An 18,685-nucleotide genomic window follows, 5' to 3' on the forward strand; every position below is an offset into this window, starting at 1 on the left:
CCTGGGATATGTACCGCAGAGATTAGACAGGAGCTGGATTCCGCCCAAGCAAGTATCTGAGATACTTCTTTCATAGCTTGGGGACTGTGAGTCCCACCCTGATGATTGACATATGCCACTGTTGTGATATTGTCTGTCTGAAAACAAATGAACGTTTCTCTCTTTAACAGAGGCCAAAATTGAAGAGCTCTGAGAATTGCACGGAGTTCTAAAATATTTTTTAGTAATCTCGCCTCTTGAGATTTCCAAACCCCTTGTGCTGTCAGAGATTCCCAAACAGCTCCCCAACCTGAAAGACTCGCATCTGTTGTGATCACAGTCCAGGTTGGCCGACCAAAAGAAGACCCTTGAACTTAACGATGGTGATCTATCCACCATGTCAGAGAGTGTCGTACATTGGGATTTAAGGATATTAATTGTGATATCTTTGTATAATCCCTGCACCATTGATTCAGCATACAAAGCTGTAGAGGTCTCATGTGAAAACGAGCAAAGTGGATTGCGTCCGATGCTGCAGTCATGAGACCTAAAACTTCCATGCACATAGCCACTGAAGGGAATGACTGAGACTGAAGGTGCCGGCAGGCTGCAACCAATTTTAAACGTCTCTTGTCTGTTAGAGACAGAGTCATGGACACTGAATCTATCTGGAAACCTAAAAAGGTGACCCTTGTCTGAGGAATCAAGAAACTTTTTGGTAAATTGATCCTTCAACCATGTTTCCAAAGAAACAACACTAGTTGATTCGTGTGAGATTCTGCAGTACGTAAAGACTGAGCTAGTACCAAGATATTGTCCAAATAAGGAAACACCGCAATACCCTGTTCTCTGATTACAGAGAGTAGGGCACCCAGAACCTTTGAAAAGATTCTTGGAGCTGTTGCTAGGCCAAATGGAATAGCAACAAATTGGTAATGCTTGTTTAGAAAAGAGAATCTCAGAAACTGATAATGTTCTGGATGAATCAGAATATGAAAGTATGCATCCTGCAAGTCTATTATGGACATATAATGTCCTCACTGAACAAAAGGCAGAATAGTCCTTATAGTCACCATCTTGAAAGTTGGTACTCTTACATAACGATTCAAAGTTTTTAGATCCAGAACTGCTCTGAATAAATTTTCCTTCTTTGGGACAATGAATAGATTTGAATAAAACCCCAAACCTTGTTCCTGAAGAGGAACTGGCATGATTACCCCTGAAGACTCCAGGCCTGAAACACACTTCAGAAAAGCCTGAGCTTTTACTGGATTTGCTGGGATACGTGAGAGAAAAAATCTTCTCACAGGAGGTCTTACTCTGAATCCTATTCGATACCCTTGAGAGATAATGCTCTGAATCCATTGATTTTGGACAGATTTTATCCAAATATCCTTGAAAAACCTTAATCTGCCCCCTACCAGCTGAGCTGGAATGAGGGCCACACCTTCATGCGGACTTAGGGGCTGACTTTGGTTTCCTAAAAGGCTTGGATTTATTCCACTTTGAGGAAGGCTTCCAATTGGAAGCAGATTCTTTGGTGGGAGGATTGAGTTTTTGTAGCCTTAGATTTACCCTTAGGTTTTTTATCCTGAGGCAGAAAAACTCCCTTTCCCCCAATGACAGTTGAAATAATAGAATCCAACTGAGAACCAAATAAATTATTACCTTGGAAAGAAAGAGATAGTAATCTAGATTTAGATGTCATATCAGCATTCCAAGATTTAAGCCTCAAAGCTCTTCTAGCTAAAATAGCTAAAGACATGGATCTAACATCAATTTTTATAATATAAAAAATGGCATCACAAATAAAATGATTAGCATATTGCAGTAAGCGAATGATGCTAGATAAGTCAGAATCCAAATCCTTTTGCGCTAAATTCTCCAACCAGAAAGTTGATGCAGCCGCAACATCAGCCAAAGAAATTGCAGGTCTAAGAAGATGACCTGAATATAAATAGGCCTTCCTTAGATAAGATTCAAGCTTCCTATCTAAAGGATCCTTAAAGGAAGTACTATCTTCCATAGGAATAGTGGTACGTTTAGCAAGAGTAGAAATAGCCCCATCAACTTTGGGATTTTTTCCCCAAAACTCTACAGATTTTGCTGGTAAAGGATACAATTTTTTAAACCTTGAAGAAGGAATAAAAGAAGTACCTGGCTTATTCCATTCCTTAGAAATCATATCAGAAATAGCCTCAGGTATAGGAAAAACCCCTGGAGAAACCACAGGAGGTTTAAAAACAGCATTTAAACGTTTATTAGACTGAACGTCAAGAGGACTAGTTACCTCAATATCCAAAGTAATTAACACTTCTTTTAATAAAGAATGCATATACTCTATTTTAAATAAATAAGTAGATTTGTCAGTGTCAATATCTGAGGAAGGATCTTCTGTTTCAGAAGAGGAAAAATTATTATGTTTTTGGTCATTTGAAATTTCATCAACTAAATGAGAAGTTTTAATAGACCTTTTACATTTATTAGAAGGTGGAAATGCAGACAAAGCCTTCTGGATAGATCAGAAACAAATTCTTTAAAATTTACAGGTATATCATGTACATTAGAAGTTGAAGGAACTGCAACTGGCAATGTACTATTACTGATGGATACACTATCTGCATGTAAAAGTTTATCATGAAAACTATTACAAATGACATTCGGCGAAATAATTTCAACAATTTTACAACAAATGCACTTAGCTTTGGTAGAACCGATGTCAGGCAGCAATGTTCCAGCAGAAACTTCTGAGGCAGGATCAGATTGAGACATCTTGCAAAATGTAAGAGAAAAAACAACATATAAAGCAAAATTAAATTATTTCCTTATATGACAGTTTCAGGAATGGGAAAAAATGCAAATAGCATAGGCCTCTGATAGAGAAAAAAGCAAGAGGCAAACATCAATGGGGTATTGAAATAATGAAAAGTTTGGCGCCAAGTATGATGCACAACGTAACGTAAACTTTTTTGGCGCCAAAAATATCCGGAAATGACACACTCGCGTCACTAATGACGCAACTGTGTGAAAGGTCTCAGCGTCAAGTATGACGCCGGAAATGACGAAGTTGCGTCATAGACGTATTTTTCCACGCCAAAAATATTTTTGCGCCAAGAATGACGCAATAAAGTTAAGCATTTGATGCACCCGCGGGCCCAATTGCCCGCAATTTGCAAGAAGTAGTCAATTGAAAAAAGACTAAACCCCAGGTAAGAAAAAATTTTCTTTAAAAGATGTTAATATTTCCCAAATATGAAACTGACAGTACAATACATATATTTAGAACTTTATATAAATGCATAAAGTGCCAAACCATAGCTGAGGTGTCTTAAGTAATAAAAAACATACTTACCAAAAGACACCCATCCACATATAGCAGATAGCCAAACCAGTACTGAAACAGTTATCAGTAGAGGTAATGGTAAATTGAGAGTATATCGTCAATCTGAAAAGGGAGGTAGGAGATGAATCTCTACGACCGATAACAGAGAACCTATGAAATAGACCCCCGTTTGGGAAATCATTGTATTCAATAAGTGATACTCCCTTCACGTCCCTCTGACATTCGCTGTACTCTGAGAGGAATCGGGCTTCAACAATGCTGAGAAGCTCATATCAACGTAGAAATCTTAGCACAAACTTACTTCACCACCTCCATAGGAGGCAAAGTTTGTAAAACTGAATTATGGGTGTGGTGAGGGGTGTATTTATAGGCATTTTGAGGTTTGGGAAACTTTGCCCCTCCTAGTAGGATTGTATATCCCATATGTCACTAGCCCATGGACTCTTGCCAATTACATGAAAGAAAATGTTTTCCATGTTATGTTCATCAAAATACTGTTGCTTGCAATTTATATGTCTAAAATAATACAAACTTGTATTTCATTGACTACTATATTGCATTTGTCTAGTAGGATATTGCGAAGGCCATTTGTTACAAATGTGAGTCATACATGACAAAAATGCACACGTAAACTAAGTGTCGTACACAATAATTTTTTTGTAGTTTGGTTTATTTATTGATTTTACACAAATGAATGTATTCATTTTAATTGCACACTGAAAAATAAACCATACAAACAGAATAAAAAATTCAAAAGTGGTTACACACTTAAAAAAAGTTATGTGCCCAGAAACCCTGAATCTGACAGTGGAAGGCAACATAACAGATTTAAATGTACACAGAACTGCTCTCAAAATGAAAATAGTTTACAAATAAAAAATAATAATGATTTTCCTATGAGTTCCACTACCATCACAAGTTTGTGGGCAGCCTGTGCCACTGTGCGTGGGGTTTGTAGATGACAGCAGATACTCATATTACTATTGCTGTTGTCTGATACTTTATTTTTCTTGCTCTGATCCTTGCTATAATATATTTTAAGGACACAAAGAGCAATAATTTGACTGGGTGCTCAAAGTCTAAAACCAATGTAGGACATAATTTAAATTTTGTAAAGCTAAGGGAATCATTTATTTTGTTTCTTTATAGTGCCCTTGATGTAATGAGGGCTATCACATCTGCTATGGTAAACAAGGCTTTAAATAACTTGCTTAAAAAGATACCGGGGGGGATTTTGCGCATGCTCTCAAGATACCAGTACCAGACTGGTCCATTAATATATCTCTATATGCAATAACCAACACAAAAGTGTCAAATGACAGTAGACAGGATGAAGAACAAAAGCAAATATGTGGTTACTTTTACAATCTTTACACCTCAGCAACCCAGCCAATCATTTTTCACGTTGCCAACTCTGACAATCTTCAGACTCTGGTCTTCCAACTTAAGATAGTACCAATCTTTGAAGAAATAACTGTAACCTGGAAGGAAATGAAAATATTTTAGAAAATTAAGATGTATGGAAAAAATCTAAAAAACGAAATAAAAATTGCAGACACTTTAATTCGTTTTTTTATTAAACTTTTCTGTATATGAAAGTGGGACAACTGTTGTTGGCCTGTAGTTTCTCAAAATTCATGCACCATTATACTTTGAGGAATTACTAAATTGGTTCAATGAATAGAATGGTACATCCAAACTAACACTCTTAGGGCCTGATGATCTAAACCTCTCCGCTCTGGCGAGATGATCTAATACAGACATCCTCAAGAGGTTCTGGAACTACATTTCCCATGATACTCAGCCAGCATATCAGCTGACTGAGCATCATGGGAAATGTAGTTTCAAAACCTCTGGAGGACCAAGTTTGAGAATGTCTGATCTAATATGTCTCGTCAGTACCATGAGGTCCCTCAAGGACTTATACAAAGGATTTTTCTTGAGAGTTGTTTATCTCTCTATGTGGAGTTCTGAATATGAAGGAGAGACACCTACATTGTAAAAATAGCTCTCAAAGATTTGGCGACATTTCTCTCCATGACAGCAAGTTTTTGATCATCAGGCCCTATGTCTCTAGCATCTGCTTAAAAGGACATTAAGTTCGCATTTTAATTGCTTTAGAAATGAATAATTGCAACAGAACAGCATTCAAACCAAATGCTCCAAAGCATATCAAACTTTCATTTTGCATTATTTTGCAAGATTGTAGTAAATTCCTATTGAATGTTATTTATACTACTATTATCACTCTCCAGCTGAATGTTTAAAGGGACAGCAAAGTCAAAATTAAATGTTCATGATTCGGATAAAGCATGTGATTTTAAACAACTTTCTAATTGACTTTTATTATCACATTTGCTTTATTGACTTGGAATCCTTTGTTGAAGTGTAAACCTAGGATAGGTGATAGGAGCTAAGAAGTGTGCATGTGTATTTGGCAGTATATGGCAGCAGTGTTTGCAACATTGTATAACACTGCTGCCAAATGGCTAGAGACAAGTGCACGCTCCTGAGCTCACCTAGGATTATTCTTTAACAAAGGATACCAAGGGAACTAAGCAAAATTGATAATATAAGTAAATTGGGGAGTTGTTTCAAATTGTATACTCTATCCAGTCAATTTACATTTAATTACACTTAAAGGGACAGTCAACACAAGAATTTTTTGCTGTTTTAAAAGATAGATAATCCCTTCATTACCCATTTGCCAGGTTTGCATAACCAACACAGTTATAATAATGTACATATACATGTTTTTCCTCTGTAATTACCTTGTATCTAAGCCTCTGCAGGCTGCCCTCTTATTTCAGTTCTTTTGACAGACTTACATTTTAGCCAATCAGTGCTCACTCCTCGGTAAATTCGTGTGCATGAGCTCAATGTTATCTATATGAAACACATGAACTAACGCCCTCTAGTGGTGAAGAACTGTCAAATTGCAGTTAGATTAGAGGCGGTCTTCAAGGTCCAAGAAATTAGCATATGAACCTCCTAGGTTTAGCTTTCAACTAAGAATACCAAGAGAACAACACAAAATTGGTGATAAAAGTAAATTGGAAAGTTGTTTAAAATTACATGCCCTATTTAAATCATGAAAGTTTTTTTGGACTTGACTGTCCCTTTAATGTCACATTAAGAAAAACAAAAAAAAAACGTTCTCAAATACCAGGCACTTAGTGTATACTATACAATCCAGATCCCAGCAGTTCGCAATAAAACTTAACATCCAGACTGATAAATAATGTAGGAACATTCACAAGTCACTGTATTATCGGAACACAGGGGGTTAAATACAGCAAACCAATTCAGCGGTTAGCTGTTACAACCATTTTTCCCTGTATGGAAGTCACATTTGGTTTGAATTTTGTCTTCTAAAATGCAAATAATAGTCAATATTTCGTTAAAACAACTATTACCTTTCGAATTACATTAAAGTGAAAGTAAATCCTAGCATTTTACAAACGCTAGGATTTACTATTGAAACAAATAAAGGGCACTTTCATTCATGAAATATAAGATACTTCATGTAGAAAGTTCCTTTATTTGATTCAATCGATCGCCGTTTTTAGCTGCTACAGCAGCCCACGGGTAAAAAAAAATTTGGCTAAGAGGTGACGTTTTCACCTCTTAGCCAATAACTATGCGGTAAATCCGGCTTGGCGCCCATGGGAGACGGATTTACCGCACTGCTATTGACTAAGAGGTGAAAACGTCACCTCTTAGCCAAAATTTTTTTAGCCATGCGCTGTTGTAGGAGCTAAGAGCGGTGATAGATTGAATATAGGAGCTTTCTACATGAAGTATCTATATGATGAAACTGCCCTTTATTTGTTTCAATAGTAAATCCTAGCATTTGCAAAACGCTAGGATTTACTTTCACTTTAATGTACTATCTATCTGACGGTACTATGTATACAATGTATTACACATGATATAAAACTACCTTTAGGACACATGTATAAACTGTATTATGACATGTAAATACTGCCTAAATGGCATAAGATGTTTTTTACACTTGGTCCCATCCCCCCTCCAAACTGTCTCATTTTACAGATACAAATATTCCAAAATCCAAATGATTCTGAAAACCATACATTTTACAGTCCAACGTTATAGCTATATCCAGCTTTCTATCTATCTTTCTATCTATCTATATCTATATGTCTATCTATTATCTATTTATCTATCTATCGGGATGTAAAATGTCACTATAATTTACTAGTCAAGGGTTAAAGTTACTAGTCCACTCAGTGTTAAAGACAGGGGAAAGTCAATTTCTTACTTGTTTGTGACTAGTGGAAATATATACATACAAAATTGAAATGGTGCTGATCAAGCCTCTGAGGTCCATGCTAACTCTTCCACTTACTACACCATATTGCCTGGTAGTGCAGCTATACATTGTAAATGTCCTCAGATATCTCTATTGCACACATTCCTCTCTCACCACAATGACTTAATTCATTGCTTATTTATATAAATATACTGTATTTTCTTCTCTGAAATGAGTAGGCCTCTCTAGTCTGTAGCTGAGACAAAACCTCATTATATAAATCCACTGAGAGGCAATCGGCTGCTGAGTAACACACCATGAAGGCTGTCTCCAAGTTCAGTCACCACTTCAAATACAGACGTCATGCACAGAGATTACCCATCTCTCAGCCAGCTGGCAATAGTTGCAGGACATAGAATACCACAATGAACACAGGCCTGAAACTAGCCACTTCAACAGTTTGTTACTCTAAAATATTTAAGAAGTACTGCTTAGCAAAGGAACCAAACACTGGCAATAGTTGCAGGACATAGAATACCACAATGAACACAGGCCTGAAACTAGCCACTTCAACAGTTTGTTACTCTAAAATATTTAAGAAGTACTGCTTAGCAAAGGAACCAAACAGCTGCAAAAAAGACATTATTAAACAGTTATGTGATAATTTGTTAGTTAAGTGTGCAGAATCCAAGGACAGGGAAGAAATTAGACTACAAGGAAAAGTACACGACTAAAAGGAGACATCCAGCTGCTATATCATGGTTGTGAGCTTGCAGACCACAATCTAGCAGCTAGGATGCTAGAGGTTTTGGAACTACATTTCCCATGATGCTCAGCCAGCTGATATGCTGGCTGAGCATCATGGCAAATGTACTTCCAAGACCTCTGGAGGGCCAAGTTTGAGGATGTCTGCTCTAGAGCAAGGGTGCTAAATTTTGGCCCGCCAGAGTTTTTTAACTACATTTCCCATGATGCTCAGCCAGCTTAAAGTGTGTGAATTTCATGGGAAATGCAGGCTTAGCATCATGGGAAATGTAGTTCCAAAACCTCTGTAGCACCAAGGTTGAACATCCCTGCGTCTAGAGTAATCTTAGGGTTATTGACTGGGATGTTGAACTGAAGGTTCCAAATAAACTTACCACTTCCATTGTGATCTAGCACTGCATCTAAGGTGTCTGGGACTCCGTTCCAAGAATCTGCAATTAATTTGGGGAAACCTGTATCCATTTTCTTCTTTACTTCATTATATCTGAAATAATAAAGATTATGAAAAATATACATGATACATATTATGACTGCAAGGCATAGATCATTGTAGCTTAAAGGGACATAAAATTATTTTTTTGGGATTTACATTGAGCATACATCTTTAAAAAACTTTCCAATTTACTTCTGTTATCAAATGTGCTTCTTCTCCTGGTATCCTTTGTTGAAGAAGCAGCAATGCACAAGTTGGAGCTAGCTGAAAACATTGGGTGAGACAATGGCAAGAGACAATGGCAAGAGGAATATATTTGCAGCTACCAATCAGACACTAGCTTCCAGTAGTACATTGCTTTTACTGAGCCTGCTTAGGTATGCTTTACATCAAAAGATGCCCAGAGAATAAAGCAAATTAGATAATATAAGTAAATTGGAAAGTTTGTAAAATGTTATGCTGTATCTCTATTGGAAGACAGATACAAGTCTCATAAGCATAAGAGCAAATTGAGGAATCTTAGTTCACTCATCGTGCTCGTATTGCAAGTGGTGAGTTAACGTGAATGTAAACTTTGACGAATGTGTGCCCGGTTTTTAAAAATCCTATTAAAACAGGGGCACTTTCATTCATCAAAGTTTACATTTCACCGTTTTAGTTAAAATACTTACCTTTTCTTCTTGAAAGCCGGAGCAGCGCTTCCCCCGCCTGCCGTTCGTCTCTTCATACGTCAGAAATGAAGAATCCGGCTTTCTCCAATCACGGCTCCGCCCCCCAGAGCAAAAATTGCCTGAGGCCATGCTGTAATTGGAGGAAGTCGGATTCTTCATTTCTGATGTATGAAGAGACGAGCTGCAGGCGGGGGATTCACTGGTCCGGCTTTCAAGTAGAAAAAGTAAGTATTTTAACAAAACCGGTGAAACGTAAACTTTGATGAATTTAAGTGCCCCTGTTTTTAATAGGATTTTTAAGAACCGGGCACACATTTGTCAAAGTTTACATTCACTTTAAGTGTTGTGCTAAAGCTTAATCTTAAATAATGTTGTAAATTGTACCCTTTTTGAGAACTGAAATAAATCATTATTCCTTACTAATTTGCATAAAAAACACATGAACTTGTTATGGAATTAAAGATTTTAAGTTACATTTAGACATAACACATGAAAGGTTTATTCAAAAACATTTTGTGGCAGATTTAAAGTCACATGGTGTATCTAAGTTGTATATGTACATTATGTCTGTGTATATATGTGTGTGTATATACAGGCATGTATTAGTATGTATGCATTTAGGTATGAAGTGCTTAATAATTAACTTTCATTTAAATATTATAGCAAAGAACTCCACTATTGGCTTATTGCTCAAAAGATAGCATGAATTTTGCTGCACTAACCCCTTCCCCCTCCCTGAAGTCTATTTAGTGAGGGATTTAGAGCACCGGTATTATCCCACATGTGCCCCATTTACTATCACTTGAGCACTATAAAATAACTTTGGATTTGTAATATGAGCCCAAATAATAGAAGCACTATTGATTGCTCTTGAGCAATGTTAATGGGTAATAGGGCTAATATTTTTGTACTCCATTTGTAATCTTGGCCTTTATGAGGAATAGAAATTTGAGTTTACTGTCTTTTTTTTAAAAACGCTGACATATTTTCAATATTGAATGCAACAAAATATACCTAAACGTTCCACTATTTAGTAATGAATAAAGACGATTATGGCTTACTAGTCCTAAAGCCCGTTCACACGGGCCATTTTTTGCAGTACAGCGGTCCCACCCCTTGCGCTCTCTCCCTCCCCCTCTCTTTTGCTCTCTCTCTCTCCCCCCTCTCTTTTGCTCTCTCTCTCCCCCTCTCTTTTGAGCTCTCTCTCTCCTCCCTCTCATTTTTTAGCTCTCTCTCTCCCCCCTTCTCTTTTGCGCTCTCTCTCCCCCTCTCTTTTGCGCTCTCTCTCTCCCCCTCTCTTTTGTGCTCCCCCTCCCCCCCTCTATTTTGTGCTCTCTCTTCCCCTCTCTTTTGCTCTCTCTCCCCCTCTCTTTTGCGCTCTCTCCCCTATCTCTTTTGCGCTCTCTCTCTCCCATCTCTTTTGCGCTCTCTCTCCCTCATTTCTTTTGCGCTCTCTCCCCCTCTCTTTTGAGCTCTCTCTTTCCATCTCTTTTGTGCTCTCTCTCTCCCTCTCTTTTGAGCTCTCTCCTCCCTCTCTCTCCCCCCTCTCCCCTCTCCTCTCTCTCTCCCTCTCCCCCTCTCTCTCTCTCCCCTCTCTCTCTCCCCCTCTCTTTTGTGCTCTCTCTCTCCCCCTCTCTTTTGTGCTCTCTCTCTCCTCCTCTCTTTTGTGCTCTCTCTCTCCCCCTCTCTTTTGCGATCTCTCCCCCTCTCTTTTGCGCTCTCTCCCCCCTCTCTTTTGCGCACTCTCCCCCCCTCTCTTTTGCTCTCTCTCTCTCCCCCTCTCTTTTGTTCTCTCTCTCTCTCCCCTCTCTCCCCTCTCTTTTGCGCTCTCTCTCCCCTTCTCTTTTGCGCTCTCTCACCCTCTCTTCGCACTCTCTCCACCCCTCTTTTGCTCTCTCTCTCTCCCCCATCTCTTTGCGCTCTCTCTCCCCCTCTCTTTTGAGCTCTCTCTCTCCCCCATCTCTTTTGCGCTCTCTCTCCCCCTCTCTTTTGAGCTCTCTCTCTCCCCCCTCTCTCTCTCCCCCATCTCTTTTGCACTATCTCTCCCCCTCTCTTTTGAGCTCTCTCTACCCCCTCTCTCCCCCTCTCTCTCCCTCCCCTCTTTCTCTCCCCCCTCCTCTCTCTCTCCCTCACCTCTTTCCCCCCTCCTCTCTCTCTCCCCCCCTCCACTCTCTCCCCCCTCCTCTCTCTCTCTCCCCCCCTGCCTCCCTCTCTCCCCCCTCCTCTCTCTCTCCCCCTCTTCTCTCCCCCCCCCCCTCCTCTCTCTCTCTCTCTCTCTCTCCCCCCTCCTCTCTCTCTCCTCCCCCCCTCCTCTCTCTCTCTCTAGGTAGATAGGGACAGTCTACTCCAGATTTTTATATTGTTTAAAAAGATAGATAATACCTTTATTATCCATTCCCCAGTTTTCCATAACGAACATGGGTATAGTAATACACTTTTTACTTCTGTGATTACCTGTTTTCTAAGCCTCTGCAGACTGCCCCTTATCCCACTTATCTTGACAGACATGTATTTTAACCAATCAGTGCCGACTCTTAAATAACTCCACGGGAGTGAGCACACTGTTATCTATATGACACACATGAACTATCATTGTCTAGCAGTCAAAAACTGTCAAAATGCACTGAGATAAGAGGCAGTTCAACTACTTAGAAATTTGCACATGAGCCTACCTAAGTTTTGCTTTCCACAAAGAATACAAAAAGAGCAAAGCAAATTTGATGATAAAAGTAAATTGGAATGTTGTTTAAAATGACATGCCCTATCTGGATCATGATAGTTTAATTTTGACTAGATTGTTCCTTTAAGTGAGAAATCCAAATTTGAAATGCAATGCGGATGTACTGTAATCACTGTTACTGATGGGGTGTGACTCCTGCTTTTATCTAAGTGACTTACCTCCAGAACTTGTCTCCAGCAAAGAAGTATGTTTTTTTGTTCTTGTTCCAGTTAAATGCAGCATCAATGCGTTGTACATCAGGAGGAAGTCCTAGGCTGGTAAGTCTTTTGGGGTACCCTCTCTCTAATGTGCTTGCTGAGTATACCCAATACTCATTACCTGTGTAAAAATAATAAGACAAATATTGGCAAACACAACATAAATCTAAACCAATCAGAAGCGTTGGTGACATTAATTTTGACAGTTAGCCCTACATCCATAATCCTGATTGGGTAACATAATTATACAGTCAAAAAATAAGATTATTTGCTTCTTGAAATGTCATTGGAGCAGAAGCATATATTAAAACTAAGTTCAAGATTATGTTATGGCACATATGAAAGCAGATGTCCAAGGTGAACACTCACAAACTGCATCTTATTAAAAGCCTCTATGTCATTGTTTATGCTGGTTGCAACCTCCACCTATCTGTAATACCAAAGCTCCAGAGTTTTTCCTAAGGACCTCTGGGCCCTTTAGCCTGATGGGCATATTATCAGGTTTCAAGTGCCATGGGTGTGACTGGATGGTTTGGCTGGGGTGAGGCTGTTTGTGGGTGGGTTTGGATTCTCCATTTCATGGTTCACTTTGTGATACTCAAGTCAGAGAGTACAATGCTCCCAATACGTGGCCATCACACAGCGGGACCTCTATAATTAATATTTCCCACTATAAGCATCTTACACTAATCCAAAAATATGATAGAAACCTTTAAGTTTTAGTAAAAAAATTTGTAAAATTGAGCCTTAAATAGTTTTTTTTTTACAAAAAGAGCAATGTCAAAAACAGGGGTCATGATCTCAAAAACTAGAGGGTAGCAGGTTCATGAGTAAGTAAGAACAACTTCTTAACAGAAGGGTTGGAAGATTAATGGAATAAATATACACTTAGAGGTAAGCACTGAAGGGGAATTCAAGAATACCTGGGGTATGCTTTCCTATCCCAAGAACTAGTTTATATGTCAGAAGTAATGTAAAGACTTTAAAGAGTGATTGGTTATGATCTGCCATTGCATTTGTGCCCCTATACTGTCTCTGTCTTCTCAGTTCACATGAAACTAATACATTTGCTATACATTAAAGCCCTACCCTTTTAATCATGTAACCTATTCTAATAACCTAACACTGGCCTAAATTAACTTATCATTCAAAAACATTTGCAAGAACAAAAAGAAAAGCTCTCCATTCCATAAATTATCTTCAAAATGTAGTGAATAAGCTCCATACAATAACATATGAATTGGAAAGATTTGTCTCATTGAAACATGTTTTGACTCTAAGTGAACCTAGGTATTTCGTTTTATAGCCTATTTATATATTATGTGATAATGTGCTTCTATGAAATGGTAAGTAACTGTATCTTTTCTAAGAAGTGATAAATCAAAACTTAGTTCAATTTTTATTTCTGTTTAAAAATCTTAGTCCCATACATAGAATATTGATTTTCCTCTCTTACCTGCAAAAATCACTGTCTTCTCCTCTTGTGGTGCTTCATAAACAGCATCTACCTTCTCTGGTACCTCGGGCCAGAAGGTGCCCACAAGTAGAGGACCACTTGGTCTGCTTCTGGGATTCACTGTTCTCCATATAAATCTTAAAGCAAAACATGTTTTATTTTTAGAAAATATATAAAGTTTGAATAAGACAAACAATACTTCATTGTTAAGAATAAGATATCTATCTTTTATGAAGAAAAAAAAAAATCACTTTGTTTATTTGAGATGATTGATGATTTTTGCCACCAGAAAAAGCAAAATTTTTGCAACTTTAAAAATTCTATCATTTTGAAATTGTTACCCCCCCCCCCCTGAAAAATAATGTAAAAGCTAAATTTAAACTGAAACTAATACAGAAATATCAGTTGTGTATTTCATTATTTATTGGCCAATTTGTACTTCCTGCTAATGCTCATTGGCTGATAGGTACTTACTACAAATGTTAATTGATTTAAATATTGTTCTTTTATAGCAATTATATAGTGTCCCTTCAAAGTAACACACAGTGATGAATTTTAATAGCAGTGCTGTGAAAGAGTTGACATTCCTATTCTAATATTCATTTGTACATTCATTTGTATTAAAGCATAGAAAATAAGTGATTCATTTACCTTTTTTTTTACCATATAATGGCTGCTAGACCACAAAAGTTTTGATCACTAATGTCTCACAATTCAGAATTAAAATGTAAAATGGCATAAAAACACTACTAAAATACTATGGGGTTTCCTTCAGGTGGCTGGGTGCCTCCTCACTTCTATCTTCTAGTTTTGTGTAATTGTGCATATTTTTTTAAGATTATCAAGAACAGCAATCATGTTATAATTAACATGAATTAATGGCAGAAGCTATAAATACATATGAGAAATCATTAATGTACAGTTATATATGTTGGTGCTCTGATGACCAAATCTCTTTGTGCCTGCTTCTTTCAGCAGGGCTTATTCCTCTTTTCACCCTTATTAAAGGCGGTGCCCACAACAGGAAAATAACTAATAGATTCAATAGGAAAACAACATCTCTGGTGTATATTGGCTCCTTCATAAACATTCTAATATGAGCAACTATTTTGGGGAAAAGAGGCAGCAATTTACAAGCTATTAAAACCACAGGAATGAAGGGATATTTTGTCTATGACCACAATTAAAAAGTAGATATGACAGTATTTAAAAAATTATGAAATCATGCATCCACGACTAAAAGCTATTTGATAATCCTCCTTACAGGGCTAGGATACGCCCTTACTACCCCCCCTAGATTAATAGGACAATGTCTAGCAGCTTAGACATGATGACAAAGAGTAGGATCCCTATGGATTATTTTGCTCAAAACACGTAGAATAGTTTGTGAAGCCTGCTATTGTACGGTAAAAAAGAAATGTTGCGCTTGTACAATATGTTTTCAGTTTTATTATGATTTACCAGACTTGATTCTATTGCTTCATTAAGAATCTTCTCTTTGGAAAGGCACCGCAAATTAAAATCAAGAGCTATAAGAGTAACCTGTCAATTTCTGATTCCAAAGACTTGGGCTTATGCTTAGGCTGACCATATTGCCGCTTTAAGAAGGAACACATATGAAAAATACATATGTGAGGGTTCTTATAAAAATCATTTCTTTAAACAGCCCTGAAAACAGCCCTGACATGTATTTTTCATATGTGTCCCTTTTTAAAGCGGCAATATGGTCAGCCTACTTATGCTGCCTATCAAACCTTAGACAATCATACTCCTTTGTGTTTGACATGACTTGTTGTATTAGTCACAAGACTTTGGAAAAGTTTTTTTTTTTTTTTGATCATTTGAAAAAAAAAAAAAGATATGATACCCCAAAATGTTCTTTTGTGATTCACACACACCATACAATTTTAAAAAAGATTCCAATTTACTTCAATTATCAAATTTGCTTTGTTTTCATATTGTTATGTTTAAGAGATACCTAGGTAGGTGTCTGGAGCACTAAATGGCAGGAAATAGTCTGTAGGACATCTAGTGCTCTTGCAAATAGATAATACTCTTGCAAAACAGCTGCCATATAGTGATCCAGACATGTGCAAGCTCCTGAGCTTAGGTCCCTGCTTTTGTAACAAAAGATACTAGCAGAACAAAGAAAATTTCATAATAGAAGTAAATTAGAAAGTTGTTTGAAAATTCTCCATCCTCTATCTGAATCATGAAAGAAAATGTTGGGTTTCCCTTTAAGCAAAAACATGAATATAAAGAGCACACTCACAATCCATGACATAAAGTATAATGGACTGAGTCTAGTTTGATATAAAACAGCCTCAAAATATAATTAGGAAAATATGTGACAATTGAAAGAATGCATTCCTGAAGTTGCATCCATTTGTATTTTTTTTTAAAGCCATAATAAGCATCTATAACTGGTTTAGGCTTATTTCAGCCTAACACTTTTCTAATAAAGCTCAAAACATTGAGGCTTATGAAAATGTACATTATCACAAACAATGGTACTTTAATTATTGTCTTTTCTTGGCAAAAAAACTTTCCAATCTGGATTTAGTTTTTAAGAAGGACTTGATTAATAATCATTTCCATAACAAACTTACGGCTAGATTACGAGTTGTGCGTTAGGGTAAAAAAACAGCGTTAACAGGTCCTAACGCTGCTTTTTTACGCCCGCTGTTATTACGAGTCTTGCAGGATTAGGAGCACCGCACACTTTTTTGGCCTTACCGCAAACCGACTTATGTAAACTTTGTAAAGTCTTTTTTTCTATGGGACTTCCATAGCGCCGGTATTACGAGTGTGTCCTGGGAGGCCAAAAAGTGAGCGGTACACCCTCTACCTCCAAGATCCCTAACGCATTCTAAAGTCAGTAGTTATGAGTTTTACACTACAATGCCGTAGCATAAAACTCATAACTAAAGTGTTAAAAAGTACACTAACACCCATAAACTACATATTAACCCCTAAACCGAGGCTCTCCCGCATCACAAACACTATAATAACATTTTTAACCCCTAATCTGCCGCTCCGGACATCGCCGCCACTATAATAAACATATTAACCCCTAAACCGCCGCACTCCCACCTCGCAAACACTAGTTAAATAATATTAACCCCTAATCTGCCGCCCCTAACATCGCCGCCACCTACATTATACTTATTAACCCCTAATCTTCCGCTTTGGACATCGCTGCAACCTACATTATATTTATTAACCCCTAATCTGCTGCCCCCGACATCGCCGCCACCTACCTACATTTATTAACCCCTAATCTGCCATCCCCAACGTTGCCTCCACTATATTAAATTTATTAACCCCTAAACTTAAGTCTAACCCTAACCCTAACACCCCCTAACTTAAATATAATTTAAATAAATCTAAATAAAATTCCTATCATTAACTACATTATTCCTATTTAAAACTAAATACTTACCTATAAAATAAACCCTTAGCTAGCTACAATATAACTAATAGTTACATTGTATCTAGCTTAGGGTTTATTTTTATTTTACAGGCAAGTTTGTATTTATTTTAACTAGGTAGACTAGTTATTAAATAGTTATTAACTATTTAATAGCTACCTAGCTAAAATAAATACAAATTTACCTGTAAAATAAAACCTAACCTAAGTTACAATAACACCTAACCTTACACTATAATTAAATAAATTCCCTACATTAAATACAATTAAATAAATTAAATTAAATTAGCTAAATCACAAAAAAAAACACTAAATTACAGAACATAAAAAACAAATGACAGATCTTTAAACTAATTACACCTAATCTAATAGCCCTATCAAAATAAAAAAGCCCCACAAAAATAAAAAAAAGCCCTAGCCTAAACTTAACTACCAATAGACCTTAAAAGGGCCTTTTGCGGGGCATTGCCCCAAAGAAATCAGCTATTTTTCCTGTAAAAAAATACAAACACCCACCAACAGTAAAACCCACCACCCACACAACAACCCCCCCAAAAAAATACTAACTAAAAAAACCTAAGATCCCCATTGCCCTGAAAAGGGCATTTGTATGGGCATTGCCCTTAAAAGGGCATTTAGCTCTATTGCAGCCCAAAGTCCCTAATCTAAAAAATAAACCCACCCAATACACCCTTTCAAAAAATCCTAACACTAACCCCCGAAGATTCACTTACCGGGAGAAGTCTTCATCCAAGCGGCAAGATGTCCTCAATGAAGCCGGCAGAAGTGGTCCTCCAGACGGGCAGAAGTCTTTATCCAGACGGCATCTTCTATCTTCATCCTTCCAGCGCGGAGCGGGTCTATCTTCAAGACATCCGACGCGGAGCATCTTCTTCCGACGGCTTCTTCGTAATGAATGTCACTTTAAGTGACGTCTTTCAAGATAGCGTCCCTTAGATTCCGATTGGCTGATAGAATTCTATGAGCCAATCGGAATTAAGGTAGAAAAAATCCTATTGGCTGATGCAATCAGCCAATAGGATTGAACTTCAATCCTATTGGCTGATCCAATCAGCCAATAGGATTGAGCTTGCATTCTATTGGCTGATTGGAACAGCCAATAGAATGCCAGCTCAATCCTATTGGCTGATTGCATCAGCCAATAGGATTTTTTCTACCTTAATTCCGATTGACTGATAGAATTCTATCAGCCAATCGGAATCTAAGGGACGCCATCTTGGATGACATCACTTAAAGTGATATTCATTACGAAGAAGGCGTCGGAAGTAGAGGATGCTCCGCGTTGGATGTCTTGAAGATGGACCCGCTCCGCGCCAGAAGGATGAGGATAGAAGATGCCGTCTGGATGAAGACTTGTGCCCGTCTGGAGGACCACTT

At 37.7% G+C, this 18,685-nt stretch overlaps 1 protein-coding gene across 1 annotated transcript in view; it reads right to left on the minus strand.

Moving 5' to 3' along the window:
* Positions 1–3,959: 3,959 nt before the first annotated feature.
* The window catches only part of MMP2 (matrix metallopeptidase 2), a 104,453-nt gene continuing 89,727 nt past the window's right edge, over positions 3,960–18,685 (minus strand). The window contains exons 10-13 of the mRNA XM_053699539.1: positions 13,858–13,994; positions 12,363–12,522; positions 8,735–8,844; positions 3,960–4,803 (exon numbers count right to left, since the gene is read on the minus strand). Coding sequence (XP_053555514.1) covers positions 4,700–4,803; positions 8,735–8,844; positions 12,363–12,522; positions 13,858–13,994 — 511 coding nt within the window. The 3' untranslated portion in view covers positions 3,960–4,699. The remainder of the gene's footprint in view (positions 4,804–8,734; positions 8,845–12,362; positions 12,523–13,857; positions 13,995–18,685) is intronic.

The sequence above is a fragment of the Bombina bombina genome, chromosome 1 (genome assembly GCF_027579735.1).
Source record: "Bombina bombina isolate aBomBom1 chromosome 1, aBomBom1.pri, whole genome shotgun sequence".
Taxonomy (NCBI): Eukaryota; Metazoa; Chordata; class Amphibia; order Anura; family Bombinatoridae; genus Bombina; species Bombina bombina.